Here is a 20,375-nt window from a genome sequence, read left to right on the forward strand (position 1 = left end):
GGGGTCACTGGCGGCCCTCTGAATCCCAGCTCTGTTTCATTTCCAGCTGACTAAGAGTGTGTGTGTGTGTGTGTGTGAGAGAGAGAGAGAGGAGAAAGGGAGAGACAGAGAAAAATGTCCAGTGTAGCATTGGGAGAATGGAGCTGGAATGGATCAAACATGCAGGCACAGTCACACTCATCTGATGCATAACGCACACTTTTTCTCACATCACATTACAGTACATCAACACACACACACACACACACACACACACACACACACACATATACACACACACACACACACACACACATACACACACACCAGTCTCACACATGGCCATAGATTAGGAGTAGCCTTCCTCTTTCTTCTCTCCAATTGGCTAACGTGTGAAAGCATTCCGAGTTCAGTCCGTGGTGTGAGGGCCTACTACAGCAGCGGTGGAACAGAACTGTGAAATCAGTGTAGCTTCCCAATCAATTCTTGCTTCAAGCCCTGCCAGCCTAGCCAGGGAAAGATGATAATTGGACTTTTATTGAAATTCAGCTCATCCGAATGTAAGGTTTTTAAAGGCTGTCCATTGCTACTGAGAATGACAATGGGAATGGGATATTCATTGATTCCCTCCCCCCACCTCCGTCTCGGCCCCTCTTATCCCTTCACAGGAGCTGGAACTTGCACAAAGGCCCCAAAGTCCATTTCTTGCTTAGCAACAGGGTTTCCAGCCATGAATCAAAAGCACATGGACTGTATACTCTTTAAGCACGCTCTGTGTGTGAGTATGTGTGTGTGTGTGTGTGTGTGTGTGTGTGTGTGTGTGTGTGTGTGTGTGCGCGAGTGCGTGCGTGCGCACGCGATCGTGTGTGTGTGTGTGTGTGTGTGTGTGTGTGTGTGTGTGTGCGTGCGCGCACACCATGCACATTTCGATCTATCTTCTGCAGAGGCAATATCATTGCTCTTTACCTCTTCAGGGGTAAGGGACTCTGCTTGGCTTGGGGAGAAACCAGAAACCAGTCATATCACAAAGCCCTTGTGACACGGTCGTAATAACACTCTCACTGGCGTTGGTATTGTCTTTTCCTTTGTTGTTGTTATTGACAAGATTGCAATGATACCTACCCAGTATATGAAAGAGGAGGAAGCCACATGAGATGGCTGTTGTCATGGTGTTCGGTGGGGCCTTGGATTCAGATGAGTGTGGTGAAGGCCATTTGGAACTGAAATCTGTCACATTGTCTGGAAGAAATGTCAGTGACTGTTTTGAGTCCTTCTCTAGCAGACTATTGTGAGCTTTCACAACCACACATTTGCTGTGTGTGTGTGTGTGACTGTGTTAGTGTGTGTGTGACTGAGTGTGTTTGTTGTTGTTTGTTTGTTGTTGCTGTCTAGATAGTAGATAATACTGGTCAGCTAAGAAACGACGGGAAGCAAAATAGGTGTAGGGAGGTTCAACCTTTGCTTTTCACTTTGATTTTCTTTCGTCCTCACCTGCTATTGCAATTAGTAGACACACACACGCACACACTCACACACACACTGCATTCCTGCATTTTCTTACCATGTTACCAATTCAGAACTGATCTGCAGTATTTACATATTGGACTCTCTTGCTGGTGCTTATATTTGCCTCAGTCCCAGTCCCACAAGCACAAGGTGTATATAAATACATGCCCTTGTTCTGATAGGTGCACATCCTATCATTGCTTCTCTCTCTCTCTCTTGCCTTCTCACGCACACGCACACACACACACACACACACACACACACACACACACACACACACACACACACACACACACACACACACACACACACACACCTTGTGTGAATGTAAGGATATAGCGGCACATGCCCCTTTACACATAGTCCTATACTCTTTCATTCCCCTCCTCTCTTTCTCTACCCCTCTATCTCTCTACCATCCCACTTTTCTCATTCACTGTGTCATAAGCACCCTCCCACTGCCCAAATATATTCATAATCTCTCTCTCCTTCTCTTTCTCTCTCTCTCTCTCTTCTCTCTCTCTCTCCTCTCTCTTTTTCTCTCTCTCTCTCACACACACAGACAGACAGACAGACAGACACTCACTCACTCACTTACTCACCTCTCTTTCTCTCTCTCTCTCTCTTCCTCTCTCTTCCTCTCTTCCTCTCTCTCACACACACAGACAGACAGACAGACAGACACTCACTCACTCACTCACTCACTCACTCACTCACTCACTCACTCACCTCTCTTTCTATCTCTCTCTCTCTCTCTCTCTCTCTCTTCCTCTCTTCCTCTCTCTCACACACACACACACACACACACACACATGCACACAGACACACACACACGGGCTGGTCCCTGATGGTGGCTCTGTGGCGGTAGCTGTACTCATTATCCGCTGCATATCCTCCTGGGCTGCCACTCATCACTGGGCTCTGACTCGCAGAGGCAGCCCCTCAGCAGCGCACCACTCCAGGGAGGAGGAGAGGAGAGGAGAGGGGGAGAGGAGGAGATGAGGAGAGGAGAGGAGGAGAGGAGAGGAGAGGAGGAGAGGGGGAGAGGGGGAGAGGGGGAGATGAGGAGAGGAGAGGAGAGGAGGAGAGAGCAGAGGAATGGAGAGGGAGCTGAGGAGGGGAGAGTAGAGGAGAAAAGAGAGGGGGAGGAGGAGAAGAGAGGAGAGGAGAAATGGAGGGGGAAGACATGAGCAAAGGGAGAGCAGAGGAGAAGAGAGGGGGAAAAAGAAGACAGAAGAGGATTGAGGGAGGGTTGAGGAGGAGAGGAGTGAAGAGGGTTGGGCTGTGGTGAGGAAACACCAAGAAAGGAGAGGATGATGGAGGAGGACGAGAGGACAGCAGGAGAGAAAATGGTAGCAGACAGAGAAGCAGTACACACCCGACACAAACACACACAGCGTGGGCTAGGTGTTTTTAATAGAAATAGAAAATAAAAACAGTTACTGTACTCACTGCTCTTAATGCCAGGGTTGGATAGACACTCTCGTCCTGCTTGACCTCTTTTGTACGTGGAATGCAGGGGGCGAAATGTCTTCTGTCAGAAGCTGTTTGTGAAGCACACTGCTCAGCCAGTGTGTCGTGTTTAATATAACGCATTGTCATCCATAATTCATAATTCCTGCTTGTGATGTATAGCGAGATGTTGTAGGGGGGAGGAGACCCTGGAGCGGCTGGTTTCATGAAGTCTCATTATGGGATGTGGGAAAGAACACTCATCGTCCTTTTACTGGGAGTTGCTTTTCTAATTACCTCTAAGACGACATGTGTTTTTTTTCCCCTTCCTGTTTGAGAGCCTGAGAGGAGACATCTCCGTGGCATTTTCTTCCTGCCTACTGAGCTACTGTGTTTGTGGTGGCAGAGCTGAGACGGTCATCACTGCCAATAACGGGTGCCCAAATAATGGCTTCATTATTGCTTTTCGGACGAGTCAGACAAATGTGGTCGGCGTGGTGGGCAGGGCTGCCAAAAGACAACGTGTCAGAAGTGCCCTGTCTACGTGTTTGTCTCAGGACCCAGGCCGGGGCCCTGTATCGATTTTGTTGATTTCATGTTGGAGGGCCAGAAGCCATGGTGTTGCCAAGTCAGCTCCGAGCTGATTGGCTGCTGAGCTACACAGAATCACTCCTCTGCGAGAGCGTGTTGCAAAGACAGCCATGTTACGTGTAATAGAAGAGAAATAGACAGAATCAAAAGCCATACATTTTTAATGCAGTCTATTTCACCTTTCACTGCCTAGCTTTTTTATTGAGTTGTGGTGTTGAGTTTATGCATATTTTAGAAGTCTTAGAGTCAAATGCTATTACTAGCTCCCGTAACACCGCTACCTTTATACTTTTGGTGTTAACAGCATGGTGTGAGAAAGAGCCATGAGGCCGACATGGTTTGTAGTCTCCCAATTAGTTTGGCCTGCTGCCGTGTTCTCATCATAATGATCCCGGTTGCCTGTCATGGTACAGGAAGCGTCTGATGCCAAAAGACAGACACATCATAGTGCAGCATTATCAAAGCGTCTAAAACAATATTTTTAGGGGCTTGGTTGGAGTGAGACTGCAGAAAATGAATAGATAGATAAATAAATAAATAAATAAATAAATATATAAATATAAAGCTTCAACTCAAACGTGCTGTCAGGTAGAAAAAGTCTGGATTGTGAAGTCTTTAAAGTTGAGAGGAGATGTGTAGACATGTGTAGTTCTCTGTAAAGACTTCTCTTGTTTACTCTCCCATTGGGCTTATACTTTTGCCAGCAAGCAATGAAGTGTGAGAATGTGTGTGTGTGTGTTTGTGTGTGTGTGTGTGTGTATGTGTGTGTGTGCGTGCGTCCATGTTTGTGTGTGTGTGTGTGTTTGAGTGTGTATTTTCTTATGTATTTGTCTAAGCCTGCAAGTGTGGGTGTGGATTTGTATGTGAATGTCTGTGTTTCTCAGCATGTGTGTACAAAAATGTGTGTGTGTGTGTGTGTGTTTGTGTATGTATGTATGTGTGAACATGTATTCTTTTCTCTCGTGTCTAAGTCTGCTGGGATGCTGGTGATGTGTGTTTGCACCCGGCGTGGACGGTAGGTGGTGAAACACTGCCGTCTGATTGGTCCCTGTGTGCTCCCATTATAAGACCAGCTGTTAATGAAACAGGTGTGCGTGTGTGTGTGTGTGTGTGTGTGTGTGTGTGTGTGTGTGCGTGCATACAGTAAGAACTGCCTCAGCAAGGGCACTCCAGGGCCCCCCTCAACACCTCTGGAGGATTCCCACATCAGCCTTCCCCGCTCACTGCACCCCCCTGCTCCAGCCGCCAGACCCCCCCTACACGCCTGCGCTTGCTGTGCATAGAGAAAGAAAGGCCCTCTCTGGAAATCAAAGTTACTTTTTCACATCAACTTTCCAATCGTTACCTCTCAGCTGTGTGTGATAATGAAACATGGCGAGGGTGCGTAGTAGGCCTGTTTCACCGTGGCACTTGAGCACACATGTGGCCCAAAGGGAAGGAGTGCACATGCCAATCAGAGACACCTTATCACTTCTGAGTAGGAGCTTGTGGACCAGCAAGGCAGTGCCAGTTGTATCCAGCTTTTTTGATGAAAAGGGGTCAGAGTATGTAGCTGTTGACCAGAGTTTCAGGCTACAGTGGAATGGCTGCACCTGCTCCTTAGACTATGTGGCCATTTTTAGAGAGGAGTGGTCAGGCCTCATGAATCAATTTCCTGAGATTGGGGCTTCCAGGAGGTTCTTAGAGCCTCATTCTGATCATGTCAGCATTAGCAGTAGTACTAATATGCGCATAGCACACACATACAGTAACACACATATAACACATAACACCATGTTTTCAGCCCTGCTGGTGTAAATCTGTCCCCACTCTCATATGCTTTTGCATATATATATATATCAGGGCTTTGAACCGATTTTTTTCCCCAATCGGTTCGTTCCGAACAGAAACGGAATTATAACGTTTCCGGTTATGAGTTCCACCAATAAATTGACGTTCCCGAACTAGTTAGAACAAAAAAATACTGTTCCCAGAACGGTTAATTTTGTTCCTGTCAGCTGTTTAATGCTATAGAATTATGTCACATCTTTCTCATCCAGCTTAAACCAAATGTAATAATATTACAACCATTATTACATAATAATAATTATATTATTATTAATAATAATAATAATTAAATAGGCCTACAATTATTTCAAATGTGTAGTTTATTGTTAAAAGAGAAAATTTCCACACAAACGTAACAACATTATTAAGACACGTGGTTATGCCACTCGGGCAACAACAAATTCCAACTGTCGGGGGGAAAGGCCATTCAGTAGTCCTAATGTTCGCTAGTCCATCATTAACGTGGAGTCGACAAATATAGCTATTGATATTGTGTTTGGAATGAGCGTTTTAATTAACGATGGATCGTAATTTACCTTTTATTTTAGATGTGGAGTGGAGACTTTGTAATCCACCGCTCTCTCTCCATTCAGTCAGCGAATTTCTGATGTGATGTCACACAGGAAGTGAACCTCAGCCGTCATGGTAACGTGCGCAGGAAAATAATTACTTTTTTTTTTTTAGTTAAGTATAAGTATAGTATAAGTATATATATATATATACTTTTTTGATCCCTTGAGGGAAATTTGGTCTCTGCATTTAACCCAATCGGTGAATTAGTGAAACACAAACAGCACACAGTGAACACACAGTGAGGTGAAGCACACACTAATCCCGGCGCAGTGAGCTGCCTGCTTCAACGGCGGCGCTCGGGGAGCAGTGAGGGGTTAGGTGCCTTGCTCAAGGGCACTTCAGCCGCGGCCCACTGGTCGGGGCTCGAACCGGCAACCCTCCGGTTACAAGTCCAGAGTGCTTACCAGTGGGCCACGGCTGCCCCTAAAAAACTTTGAGGAACAAAATAAAACCGGTATTAACCGGTTACCATTATTTTTAAATAAGTGTTCCTGTTCCAGAACATAAAAAATAATAACGTTTCTGGTTTCGTTCCTGTTCCCTGTAAAATACAAAAAGTTCCCGGTTTTCGTTTTCGTTCCTTGAACCGGTTCAAAGCCCTGATATATATATATGTGTGTGTGTGTGTGTGTGTGTGTGTGTGTGTGCCTGCCACTTTAAGATCGTCTTGGTAGTGTATAGGTCTAATTGAGTGCCTGTCACTTCAAGATGTTTGAGGGAACCCTTGCAATTGTAACAAAGTTGAAAGGCTGCTGATGTGTGGATGCAATTCATAACGTTTTCTACATAGTTAAAATAAAGGTTCGTACTTCTCCTTGGGACAAGCATTTTTGAATTTTGGAAAACACTTTACCATTTACATCGGGATTTTGCAAACATTCAGTGTCAGAGTCAATAAAATGAGCCCTTCAATGAAATTGACAAGCAGCTGTAAGTAGGCTAAGCATGCTAAATTCGACATCCAAACAGTATTCTAACGTTAGCTTTGAGATACTGCTTGATTTCATAACTTAACTTAGTTTAGTCTCTTCAATGTAGCCTACTATGTTGTGATAAGACCTTAGCAGAGTTCACTTCAATGCAGCAGGTTTGAACAAATTTGCACAGCATGGTCACGATGCTAAGCGGATTTAATAGCAATTTAGCCAGACGTCTTCTATGCAATGCTTCTATGTGGCAACAACAATCCTTCAACAATCATGAATATTTTGTTAATGCACTTACAGAGGAGTGGCAGCGGGCTACGAGAGAGAGCGGGGCGGGGCAAGGAAAGGCTGCGTGCGTAAAAAGCGCAGCTCAATGGTAATGCAAGGATTTTATCTTATATTTAATTTAAATTAAATTAAATTAAATTAAACATATATTAAAATATTAATCTGTGGCGTAAATTTTTATTTCGTGGCGCCCCACCACAGATTAGTCAATGTATGGGAAACACTGATATATATATGAAACAGATATATATATCACACAGAGCCTCATTTCCTTTGTCCCTAGGGAATTACGTCAGTGCGTAATTAAAGCAGACAGAAGATAGACACATGGATGCAGGACTGTTATTGGATACATAACTCATGCCACCCTCGCATGCTGTCTCTCCCATAAATTTACAGGCATTACGATTATTTTTCCATCACGCGCTCGGCCGGCTTAAGAAGATTGAAGGGTAATTGAAAGGCAGTGGAAGCATCTAGCAGTAGTAATATAGAGAGAGGAGAAAAAACATTACACTCTTTATTTAAATTACAGTAATCCAAGACGCTGCACCACCACTGCTTGCCAGAGGAAATATATGTCAACAAATAGACACACACCCACCCACACACACACACCCACACACACACACACACACACACAGACTTTCCCTCCCTTCCTGTCTTTTCTTGTGTTTCCTGTAATTCAATATACAGTACCAACCAGGTGATAAGAGATAATAATTATGAAGGGATAAGACAATTAAAGATACAAAATCAGCACTATCTTAATAACCTTTTCATATGCTTCCTTTTTATTTAATAATTAAAAAAAAAACGTTTTAATTAACACTGCATCTGATTGCCTTGATCACAGAATCCTCGACTCAGTTGAAACGTGAACCATGGTTGAAGTAGTGTGTGAGGTGAGCTCAGGGTGTATTTCATGCCGTGTGTCTCAGGTGAAGGTCGCTGAGAGCTAATCACCCAGTGTGTCTTCTTCTTCTTCTTCTTCTTCTTCTTCAGAAGTCTAGTCAGAGGTCTGCCCTTTTCTCTTTAATTGGAAGCTCAATTTCCTGATAATGAGCGTGAAGCCAGTCTTGAGGAGAACAGTGTGTGTGTGTGTGTGAGAGAGAGGCTTAACAATCCTTTATTGAAACAATATCAGGTGTTTAATCACTACACAATAAAGACATTGCAGAGGTTGCAGAGCAGATTCATATGTTAAAAACAATCTGCCCATCCTCCCCACCCTCACACAGCAACCCCCCACCCCTCATACTGCAAGAAAGCCCTCAATATCATCAACCATCTTGTAAAATGCATATTCAGTCTTGACCCTTGACCCCCCACCCCCTCCCCACCACCACCCTAAAAATCTCCCACAAGTCCCACAAGTGAGCAGTTCACCAGGCTCTCCCTGTCCCTCCAGGAGTGTGTTGAGGTCCATCCGGGGCCCTGTCCATGACCTGGTCCAGAACCCTCAGATCTCTCAGGAGGGGCCTGCGATGAGTGGCGTCCGGTGAGGGGCAGATAGCCGTAGTGACAGCAGTGACAGGCAAGGAGCCAAGAGAGGGGCTAGAGGGGGTGGAGAGGGTGTGTGTGTGTGTGTGTGTGTGTGTGTGTGTGTCTGTGACAATGAATTAAAGATGACACTCTCCTGCAGCGTCGCTCCTAAAGATCACTCTGCTCTCCTAATGTAATGCTAATGAATGTAAATGACTTGCCATATTTCCCTCCGACCAGAGAAAGAGAGAGAGAGAGAAAGAGAGAGAGAGAGAGAGAGAGAGAGAGAGAGAGAGAGAGAGATGGAATTAGAGAGGGAGAGAGACAGGGGGAGAAAGAAAGCTGGAGAGGGAAAGAGAGAGAGAGAGGCAGAGAGAAAGTGGTTTTTGGGGCGGAGAGAGTGATGCGTTTGAGCAGCTGCACCTGTTCTCCATGGCGCTAGCTGATTGACCAGTGGGATTTGATTAAACTCGTGTCCCACCGGCACGGCCATCAGCAGATTGTGGTCAGTACCTGTGTCCAGGCAAGGTGTCCCCCCCCCCCCTCCTCCCCCTTGCCGTCTCCAACTCAACAAGTTCATTACTGTCGACCCTGTTGGGCAAATCCACAGTGAATTACTGTATGGTGCTGTTTTCGACCATTGTCGACATGCTGTTGACCATTGGTTAAATCCACAGAAGACATGAGAGATTATAGGTGGAGAGAGAGAGAGAGAGAAAAAGAGAGAGTAAGAAAGAGAGAGAGAGGGAGAGAGAGGAGGGGAGCGAGGACTGAGTTGTTGGCTTGCTATGGGTGCGTCAGGCAGACAGAGATCATTGTAGTACGAGAGACTCCTGCATGAAAAATGCATCGGGCGTCTGCGAATCGTGTCTCAGAGTTCTGAAGGCCGGGACTGGACTGGTCTGCTGGGGGCTGACTCAACGTTACCTTCTCAAGTTCAGCGTCTGCAGAAGGAGGAGTGTGTGTGTGTGTGTGTGTTTTTGAGAAAGTGAGAGAGTGTATTTATTGCAGTAGAAAATGTGTGTTTGTGTTAATGTGTGTTTGTTTGTTTGTTTGTTTGTTTGTGTATAATATGTGTATTAGTGAGAGTTTGTAAGTGTACACTTCTCCTCTCTCTTTCTTTCTTTCTCTCTCTCTCTCTATCTCTTGCTCTCTCTCTCCCCTCCACTCCCCTCCCTTTCGGTTCATTGATTTGCCCAGTCTGGGGCTGTGTGATACGGGTTGCTGTGGAAATCCCACCACGGAGGCTCCCGGTGTGACTCGCCTCCTCCCATCTCAAACAGGGGAAACAGTGTTTACACCCATAACAGCAGACCCCACAAGGGATGTGGAGTGTGTGTATGTGGGTGTATGTGTGTGTGTGTATGTGTGGTAACGTGCTAAGTCCACTCCTTTGGGAAGAAAAGCACACCAAATATACTTACACAATAATCATGTAGTTCTGCAGGCATGATAAATGTACAATATTAATACACATACAGTACAGAAACAGGATGTATAGAACACACATAAACAAGTAAGACATCTTTAGTTCTCTATTTCTTCAGAAAAATGCATCGTTAAGGTACATCTAGAAACAACAGAAAAACATATTTTGCTGTTTTGAAATTCAGTTCAATTGGAGCCTACATAAAGAGCTATTTTCTGTGTCACATTATTCAGAGAAGGAAAGGACACCTAAGCTGTCTCCATCATGGCTTCTATTGCCTCATGATGTGTTGCCGGTGGCATTTATTTTTGAACATTACGTACTATCCGACACTAGATGAATACCTCCAGCCTGAGTCCTGCTTCCCTACTCATGCATTCTCTATGGCCGTCATTTGTCTCTCACGCTCCATTGAAATGCTGGAGTCAGCGCCGCACATAGCTCTCATCCCTCTCAGTGGAAGTGTTTAGCTCTAACAAACATAGAACACCCATGGAGCTCTCATTCCATCTCTCTCTTGTCATCTGTCTCTCTCCTCGACTTTCTGTCCTTACATCTCTCCTTCCATTTCTCCCTCTCAATTTATACTGCACACTTTCTTTCTCTCTGTCTTTGGTCTTTACTGTGTCTTTTGTGTGTTTTCCTTTTCAGTGGTAATAAGGGAAACGGAAACTCTCTCTCTCTGTCTCTGTCTGAGAGAAGAGCTCATATTCTGACCAGCGTGGGAGCCTTCAGCTCAGTGTATATAAGGGTGGTGTGTTTGTGAAGTGCCGTCTTTAAGAGAGACAGCGATGTGGACTTTTATGTATGTAATGTATTTAAAAGCATTCCATTAAGAGTCGTCTGCCGGCCGTGCTGCGCCGGATGCAGAGCTTGGGCTTACCTACTGTGTGTGTGTGTGTGCGTGTGCGTGTGCGTGTGCGTGTGCGTGTGCGTGTGCGTGTGCGCGTGCGCGTGCGCGTGTGCGTGCGACTGTCAGAGGTGTAAATAAAAGCCATGTGTGTTGGTTCTACATATGCACAGATGTTTTGACTAATTAGCTGATCTACCTACAGTAGCTAAAGATTAGCTGATTGTATTGTGTTACAATGAATGGTTTTAGTGAATGGTTGGAACAAACATGTCAAAAGACTTTTACCCTGACCAGCCCACATGGCTGCTGACTATGAGTTGTATCCAGACTTCCATATCTGGGCCTGATCGGGCCCATATCTGGGATTCAGTGCCTGGAGACAATGTGTGTTGGTGCTGTAGAGATCAATGAAATTGAATGTAATTGAATTGAAATGTGGGTCTGATCTGCTCCCGAGCCAGCTGGGCTGTAGGTCAGACCCGCAACGCCTCAGTTGCTGCATATTTTATTGACCTCGCAGACAAACAAAAGCAAAGGGGACTTTTTATGCAGTCAAGTAGGGGCCTGGATTTCAGATGTGCTGTTCTCTCAAGTATATTTACTCCTGTTTCTGAATGTGTGTGTGTGTGTGTGTGTGTGTGTGTGTGTGTGTGTCCTCTGCAAATGCCTTCCCTGAGGCTTCTTCCTGTCGCGGTTCGGTGGATGTATGTAGTGTGATCAGAGGTGTGTTGTGATGTGATCAGGTGTGTGTGTGTGTGTGTATGTGTGTGTGTGTGTGTGTGTGTGTGTGTGTTGGTGTGATGCATGCATCTGCTCGCTGATGTGTAATTGTGTGAAGAGGACCACGGTATCGATCGATCAGTCCACCCAGAGCCCTGTCAATATTTAATGGGGTCCTTCTCCACAGAAACGGACGGCCATGAAATATTGATCCCCCACCACACACACACACACACACACACACACACACACACTACCATTAATCATTCCATACTTTCCCAAGAACCAGATCTGTCGTAAATAAGAAAAAGGGTTGTTTCTCGAGGGCAGCACAAGAAAGGACCCCTCGGGTCTGACTGATTGGTTCATTGTGGACCTCCTGGTTAGTCACTGCCCTGGCAGAACACAGTCATGTGCATATCAAATGACATACACTCTTAAAACGAATTTGCGTTGTTTTTAACACATCTCTGTGTCCAGATAGTGTTGTTTCCTTTTTTATTTGTTACACAATATGTGTTGAAAATCACACAACTTGCATTGAAAACAACACAACATGCGTTGTTTTTTTTAACACATCTCTGTGTCCAGATAGGGAAAACCCATTCATTTTAAGACCAGCCAATACGTGTAACACACATATGTTGTTTTTCCACTACATTTTCTCAGTATGAATTCCATTTGCACAATACATGCACAGTGAAAGACATTACAGTACAGTACAGTACAGTACATTTACTGACAGTCAATACAGTAAATCAACTGAATTGAAATCCACTGAATGTTTGAACTGCTTCACCACCTCACAGTTTTGTCAGTGGTCTGTTCCTTCTGGTGGAACTGGTGGCAGATATGGGGGTGGAGGGGTAGAGATGGCAGCACAGACCACAGATGGCCCTTGTCAGTGTGGGCTTTTAGCTGGTGGTTGCATTGCGCTGAGTTTGAGAGCACATTAAGCATTGTCAAAGATGAAGATGCATGCATCAAAATGAGACGTGATGCGATTCATTTTAGAATGTGCTCTGAACATAGATGGCGGTGACGGCGAAATGTCACATTGGGTGTGTTTGTAGATGCCAATCTGATGAGTCGCATGTTGAATTATGAAAGCGACGGGGAAATCTAGACACAAGAGTGCAGGAGGCCATGTTTTCTGTCAGACTTATGCATTTTGAAGATATATTTTTAAACATGTGAAGGTCTTCAGAATCTTTACTCTAGAATAAGCATATTACAATTTTATCTCCCATTCATGTTGGGAGTCTTGGGAGAAACAATTGGACAAAGGAAAACGTAGAACACACGCTGAACCTTCATACAACAAGGAGGCTGAACCCAGACATGTTAAACACAGCAGAGGATTGAAATGGAATCAAGATGGTGGACCCAAAAAAAGAAGATAAATCTGACTTTATTTAAGAGAAAAGGCGTCTCTCCCTCACATTGTCTGGGAGGATACAGCTGAATACATTGTGCAGCAGACATGATGGAGGAGAGATGGCACACACTCAAATGAGAGTAACTTGTTTTATCTCACCCTGGGAGGCACCCGTGCATTAAACCACGGGGCGCGAGTCACCATGGAGAAATTAAACGAGGCACAGCACGTTGGGTAGAGCCGCTGTGTTTATCCACACTCCATGCAGGTGCCTACACCCACAACCCCCCCCCCCCCCCCCCCCCCACAGACACACACACATTTTTTTATATTTGCTGTTGCCATTTTCATTACATTTCAGTGGGCTGAGCTGACACACAGGCTCTATGCTAATTAAGGGCAAATCACGGTCCTTTGATGGTCCCAGGAATGAGAGGAAGTAGAAGGAAGAAAAGGAGAAAAAGAAAGAGAGAGAATGAGAGAGAGAGAGAGAAAGAGAGAGAGGGAAGAAAAAAAATGGACATGGCCGTATCTCATCCCCCCCCCCCCCCCCCCCCCCAGAACCCCTCAGGAAGACGCCTCCTTTCATTTGAGCCAAATCCTGTGTGATTTCCCACGAGACGAGACGGACATTCCTCCCTCACCACACGGAAGCGCTGCCTGTTTAGAGCTCCTTCTCACTCAATTTCAACAGGGGAAGGCCAGAGCACCATCAGGTTGCTTTAACACAGATTGCACTTACACTGATCGCTCTGTACACGCGCAAGAGTGTGTGTGTGTGTGTGTGTGTGTGTGTGTGTGTGTGTGTGTGTGTGTGTGTGTGTGTGTGTGTGTGTGTGTGTGTGTGTGTGTGTGTGTGTGTGTGTGTGTGTGTGTGAGGGTGGTAGGGAGGAGTGTGGGGTTTGAGTGTGAATAGCACGCTATCAGACTGGACCTGCATGTGTGATCTTTCTCAGGCTATTCCTGCTGTAAGCCCCCACTACCCTGCTGCTTTTAGCACATGTGCAGTCTCTAATTGGTCACCACACTTGCTGTGCACTGCTTTTAAGCGAGGCAGATAATGCAATCTCCTTTTATTAGTTATCAATTAAGTAGCCCATAATACCATTCAGAGCCTTGCTATTAAGTGCACAATTTTAATAACCCTACCATCAATAAACTCATGGGAATGCAGCCAGTTGTTGTGCCTGTTTTAACCACAGACGAGCAGTTGTAACAACAGCCTGATGATACAGTAATTGCCGTAAGGAGCCACTCAATCAATAGCCCCAGCTGTTCATCAGATGTTGTATAATGTTCGGTATAGGACTCCCACGGTTTATGGCAGGCAGCGATCCATTTTATTTATGAACAGCTACCAATCACGGAGGAGTAGGCTATTAGATGGATAGATTTGAGAAGATGTGCGCGCGGGGGTCACCGGAGAGATGAAGTATTGGCAGACGGGTGTCAACTCTTCCATTATTACCAAATGATATTTTCTAATATAAATCTGTCATTACGCGACTTAACAGCCTGTCTTTTTGCTGTCCTCATCAATCCATGCTCTCACAGAGGGGAGAGATAGAGAGAGAGAGAGATATGGAGAGAGGGAATGAGAGAGAGAGACAGAGAATGAGCGGGAGAGAGAGAGAATGAGTGGGAGAGAGAGAGAGAGATGGAGAGAGGGAGCAAGAGCGGCAATAAATCCAGGGCCGGGAGAACGACACTGGCACGCGGAACAATATCGGCTTTCCCCCCGATGTGCCAACCAACGGCAACATTAATCAAAACATCCTGATAAATTCTGGGCCTGATGTGCCAGGCGCCATCCTGTGAGGAATGTCAGAGCAGGTTAGGCCCACAGCTGAGAATGCTGGGTCTCTCTCATGATCTCTCTCTCTCCCTCCTCTCTCTCTCTCTTTTGTTTTGAATTTTTCTCTCTTTATTCTCTTTCTCTCTCTCTTTGTGTGTGTGTGTGTGTGTGTGTGTGTGTGTGTGTGTGTGTGTGTGTGTGTATGAATGTGTACAGTGATGGCCAAAAGTATTGGCACCCATGCTAAAGTTGACTGAAAAGAGAAATATAAAATCATCTTTTGGAAATTGATCTTCATGCCTTAAGTGAAAAATGAGGAAATATCTAACCTTTAAGGACACCAATTTTCTTAGTGAATGAATAATTGTATCATATATAAATGAATGTTCTTCCTTAAAATACAGGGGTCATAAGTATTCCCACCCCTATGTTAAATTTACATAGAGACAGGCAGATTTTTATTTTTAAAGGCCAGTTATTTCATGGATCCAGAATACTGTGCATCCTGATAAAGTTACCTTGTCCTTTGGAATTAAAATAGCCCCACATCATCACATACCCTTCACCATACCTAGAGATTGGCATGGGTGTTATTTCAGTTAGCCTATTAGCTGGTTTGATTTGCATTGAGCTCAATGAGCATCAAACCAGTTGTATAGCTAGATGCTAGATTCTGTGGTGCCAAATAGCTGAAGCCATTCAGTAAACAGAGGTTCCTGATTGATACACCAGATATCAGCGGGAGAGCAAAGATTATCCATACCTTCAACAACAACCCTATACTACACAAAGCCCACACATTGAATGTAAATGAACACTTATTAGTGTGATTGGATTGCATGTGTTGACATGTTACATAGTCCTGGAAAGGTTTGCTGACCTGGCGTGTTCTTCCTGTGTTGTGCTTTCACCACCATCCCTGTGTGTATGCCTTCGAGAAGGCACGCGGACCCCTGGAGAGGATTGATGTCTTGTCCAGTAATGGATACCCCTTAACTGATGCCCATACTGATTAGCACTGACCCAGACCCAGAGCACTTATACAGCCATATAGATTGACTGGTAATCTCAAATGACATCTGTTCGTCACATGAGAGGGAAACATGGGAACTGAGACTCTTCTCTGTCTTGGAGACAGTAGATCACCTCTGCCGCCTCTCTAAGAGAACATTGGAGACAGTAGATCACCTCTGCCGCCTCTCTAAGAGAACATTGGAGATAGTAGATCACCTCTGCCGCCTCTCTAAGAGAACATTGGAGACAGTAGATCACCTCTGCCGCCTCTCTAAGAGAACACTGATGCCAAAGTGATGGTGCATGCAGGCAAGCTGAGAACACAATAACAAATATTGGTCTTAAAAGTCCTGATGTAATTTTCTTCTCTTCTCTCTCTCTCTCTCTCTCTCTCTCTCTCTCTCTCTCTCTCTCTCTCTCTCTGCAGAAACCGTGATGGACACTCGCACGGCAACAGCGGAGCTGGGTTGGACGGCATACCCAGGATCAGGGGTAAGTGTAGAGCTGAAGACATGTCGGAGAGAAAGAGTGAAAGTGGGGGAGATTAGGGAAGATGGAGTGAGAGAGGGACAGAGAAGGAGGAAGAGAGAGTGTGCAATAGAAAGACAGGGAGAGAGAGAAGGAAAGGGTAAAAGAGAGAGAGAGAGAGAGAGAGAGTGCAAGTTAGATTGTGCTTGTAAATGAGTTAGTAAGAGTGATGGAAGGGTTAGAAATCAACAACACACACACACACACACACACACACACACACACACACACACTCTGACGATAAAAACAACAATACAGGCTCCAGGTGCACTCACTCCAGCTCTCCCTTCTGTCATGGAAGCGAAGAGATCAATGTCAGACTCGCCAACCAACAGCTCATCAACGACACCTGAAGTCGTGCTTTGCTTGTTTGAGTGTAATGGCTATTATTTTCTCGCCGTTTATATTCATGACGATTTAATGACATAATGGATCCACTTAAGCTCAGAGGGCCTCGCCAAATCCTTTTAAATACTTGTCTGGACCCACAATAGTGTGGAGTACAGGTAGAAAGCCGCATCTAATGGGATTGGGGAGTTGGAGTGGTTTCAGTGTGTCTATGTGAAGCACAAGCTCAGGAGACAGGACGCCGAAAAATGGAAATCTTATTTTGAAAATGCGTTTTTTTATTTTTGTATTTTCAAATGTGAAAGCTTGAATGCGAACATGCAAAACTTCTTAGCTGAGGTTGCGTGAAGGAATGTAACCCTTTTAAGATTTGTTGATCACTGTGGCTGTTGTTGTTATCACTAGGGTTAAACATGCGCATTCAAGTGCATTACAGTAGATTACTGGACTTGAAAAGTAGGTTATGACACATTTTTTTGTCCAGTGGCATCTTTCTTAGAATAAACATCACTCTCCTTCCTCTCAGTTTTTCTTTTCATCCTTTGCTTTTTCATCTAGTCTTTTCCTCCCTGCTGAGGGGCTTCCCCTTCTCTGGCATCTGACTGGAGAATCACGGCGGCCGCATCTAATACGGCGTGGCACGGAGCCAAGCCTCAAGCCACGCCGACGGGCAGCCAGAGCAGCCAGAGCAGCCGAGGGACTCGCCCTCCTCCTCTTCCTCTTTCTCTCCTCCTTGCGTCCTCCGCCAAAGATCACCGAGCAGGAAAAATAAAAATAAACAAGCTTCTGGGGGTTGCTGTTTCGTTGTTCATTTCTCCCTCTCCTCGCGCAGAGGAAGATAAAAGACAGACACACGAGGAAGAGGAGGAGGAAGAGACCTCAGAGCAGGCTAGGGTCGCCCCTCTGTAAGGTCACGTCTCCTCATATGCCAGGCAGAGTTCCATCTTTCAGGCGATGTTATCTCATGCAGCCTTCCCCGGCAGTGAGAAATAACATTTCCCCGACTGCTGCTCAGCACCAGTGTAGCCCAGACAGCCTGGCAGTGGAACTCTGCCATTGTGTTTTCCATAGAGAGGATGGCTGCAGTGAAACACACAGACAGACAGGTCATGTTTGTAAGAGTTTGCTGAAGGGGAGAGAACAACTTGATGGTTGAAACTGATCCTTCAGAACATTTTCCTAAAGCTGTCTGCAGTCTGGATGTGCCTTGAACCTTGGCTGCCTGCGTATTGATGTGTGCGTCTCTCTCTCTGTGTGTGTGTGTGTGTGTGTGTGTGTGTGTGTGTGTGTGTGTGTGTGTATTAAACACCGAAGAGAACCATGCATATTGGGCTTGAATGTTCCTCAGGCAGACAATCCATTTCATACATTAATGAATAACTTTTATTTTCTACAGTTTGACATATTCAGATAGATATTGTATATTTTCCAAACATATGGTAATGTAATATGGTTGGCTGCTAACCTAAGCACCATGTTAGCAAGACTGAATCAGAGGCTGAACAGACCTGACATATTTGGAACACACTGTTTTTATTGCATTTTTTTTCTCTTCACAAAAAAAAAATAATAATAATATTTTAGAGACATGCAGCATATACTGTATTTTTTCTGGTGTGCCAAACTTGTGCTGTTACTGCTGTTATTTCGTCATCTGTTTGAAAAAGTATTTATTCAGTGAACGGTGGGAGTGCTTTGTGTTTGTTTTACAGATCCATAAGCATCAGACAGGTATGAGAGTTGACCCACATAATGAAAACGTGTTGATTGGCTGAGATGATAAAAAAAAAATACACAGAAAGGCTTGCCGCCCCCCCCCCCCCCCCCCACACACACACACACAAAAACTCCCATGAGCTCAGGGAGGGTGTTGTGCAGCAGTATGTTTTTATGTCACAGTTGTAAATAGCTGGGTCGCTCGCTTCTCATTTCAAAGCTGAGGGGAGATGGCAAATTGCATTTGACAACTCGTGGAAAACAGAAATAATAATAAAAAAAAACATAAACTAAACAAAACAACATGTCCCCTCCCTGCAATAAACACACACACAAAAAATACATTCCTTCTCTCTGTTCAAGTGAATGCGTCCAGTCAAGTTGGTTGATAATGAAAAGTGTGGAGCAAGTCGTTGAAATCGGAAAATGAGCCATATGCACACACATCACTTATATATGGTAATAATGGTGGTAAACGCATTGTCATTCAGTCATACTGTTGAATGCAAGTGTATAAAAATGTATAAAAAGCAAAGTGTATAAAAAAGGCACAAAAACCAACAACACACATACTATAATGCTAGGCCAGCCAATTCAGTTGGGCTGCTTGTGTCTTTATGATTAAATAAATGGTCACAAATTATGTCGTTCAAGAGGATTGTCTGATCCTCCTAGTAAGAAATTGCCAGTTCATACACTTATCCACACAGACAACATACTTTTGTGTCCACTAACAATGTGCCACCTAATTGGTTCGGCGTGAAAAAGTGGCTGGAAATGAGCACACGTCAGATGCCATTTTTAAAGATGGTGGGGGCTGGTTGGGACGCTAACTGACTGAAGCTAATCCTCCAACCCATGACCCCCTGGTCCACACCAACACATCCCACCCCCCTCCACCCACACGGGCGAGCAGTGCTCAGCAGCAGCTGAGTGATGATGAATTAAATATGGGATCCTGGAGAGCCGGGTGACCCTTGACCCCTGGCGGCCAGCGGGGCGAGCAGGCGTGAAAGGTTATTGGGGAGACAGAGATGGCTGTGTTCTACACACACACACACACACACACGCACACACTTCCTTTCAGTTTCTTTCTGAGTCAGTGACTTCTGTGTGTGTGTGTGTGTGTGTGTGTCTGTGTAAAAGCCAGAAAGAAGGTCTCTGTTTGTGTGTGTATGCCTGTAAGACATGGAGGGAGCTGCTCTGTGTGGGGTGATGCGAGGTTGTTTGGCTGGAGATGATGGCGTGAGAAGAGTGCACTGTTTGTGGGTAAGTGAGTTGTCTGGGAGTACATGTTGGTAAGGAGAGGGAAATTAGTGTGTGTGTGTTTGTGTGTGTTCGTGTGTGTGTGTGAGAGAGAGAGAGTGTATGGGTTTCGTCTGGCCAGTGCTGAAGGGGGGTGTTATGAAGGATTTGAGGACCTCTGGAGTGAAAAGAGAGAGAGAGAGAGAGGGAAAAAAAGAAAGAAACCCCTCATCACCCCGTCTGAAATAGCTTTGCGTGTGAAAGGGGAATGGGGTTAACTCCTCTCATGTGAGCTGGAGAGCTGGGAGAAAGGGGTGGAGGATTAAGAACGGGGCGGGGGGTGCTGTGTGGTGGTGGTGTGAGGGGCAACAAGCAGCTTTAATAGCTGCACTTTAGCACACCCCCATCCTCTCCTACACCCCCCCCCCCCCCCAACTACCACCAGCTCTGCCCCCTCCCTCCCTCCCTGGGCCCTAATGGTTTGTGTGGCCCAGAGGAGCTGCCCCTCCATTACTCCCGGGGAGCGCCTGGGGACGGCCGGAGTGGAGACGCCGCACTTGTCTGGCAGGTGTCTGTAATTCAGAGAGAGATGAGCTAATGGACCCCCCCCCCCCCCCATATGCACACACTATCTATCTTCATCCCCATCTTACACACACACACACACACACAGTCACACAGTCACTCACACACACACACACACACACACACACACACACACA

The 20,375-nt window shown here is 45.4% G+C and overlaps 1 protein-coding gene across 2 annotated transcripts in view; it reads left to right on the forward strand.

Moving 5' to 3' along the window:
• Nucleotides 1-20,375, forward strand: part of LOC121715815 (ephrin type-B receptor 1) — a 186,256-nt gene that overhangs the window by 31,013 nt on the left and 134,868 nt on the right. For both annotated transcript variants that reach the window (XM_042101777.1, XM_042101788.1), the window contains exon 2: nt 16,244-16,308. In XM_042101777.1, coding sequence (XP_041957711.1) covers nt 16,244-16,308 — 65 coding nt within the window. The remainder of the gene's footprint in view (nt 1-16,243; nt 16,309-20,375) is intronic.

The sequence above is a fragment of the Alosa sapidissima genome, chromosome 1, assembly GCF_018492685.1.
Source record: "Alosa sapidissima isolate fAloSap1 chromosome 1, fAloSap1.pri, whole genome shotgun sequence".
NCBI lineage: Eukaryota > Metazoa > Chordata > Actinopteri > Clupeiformes > Clupeidae > Alosa > Alosa sapidissima.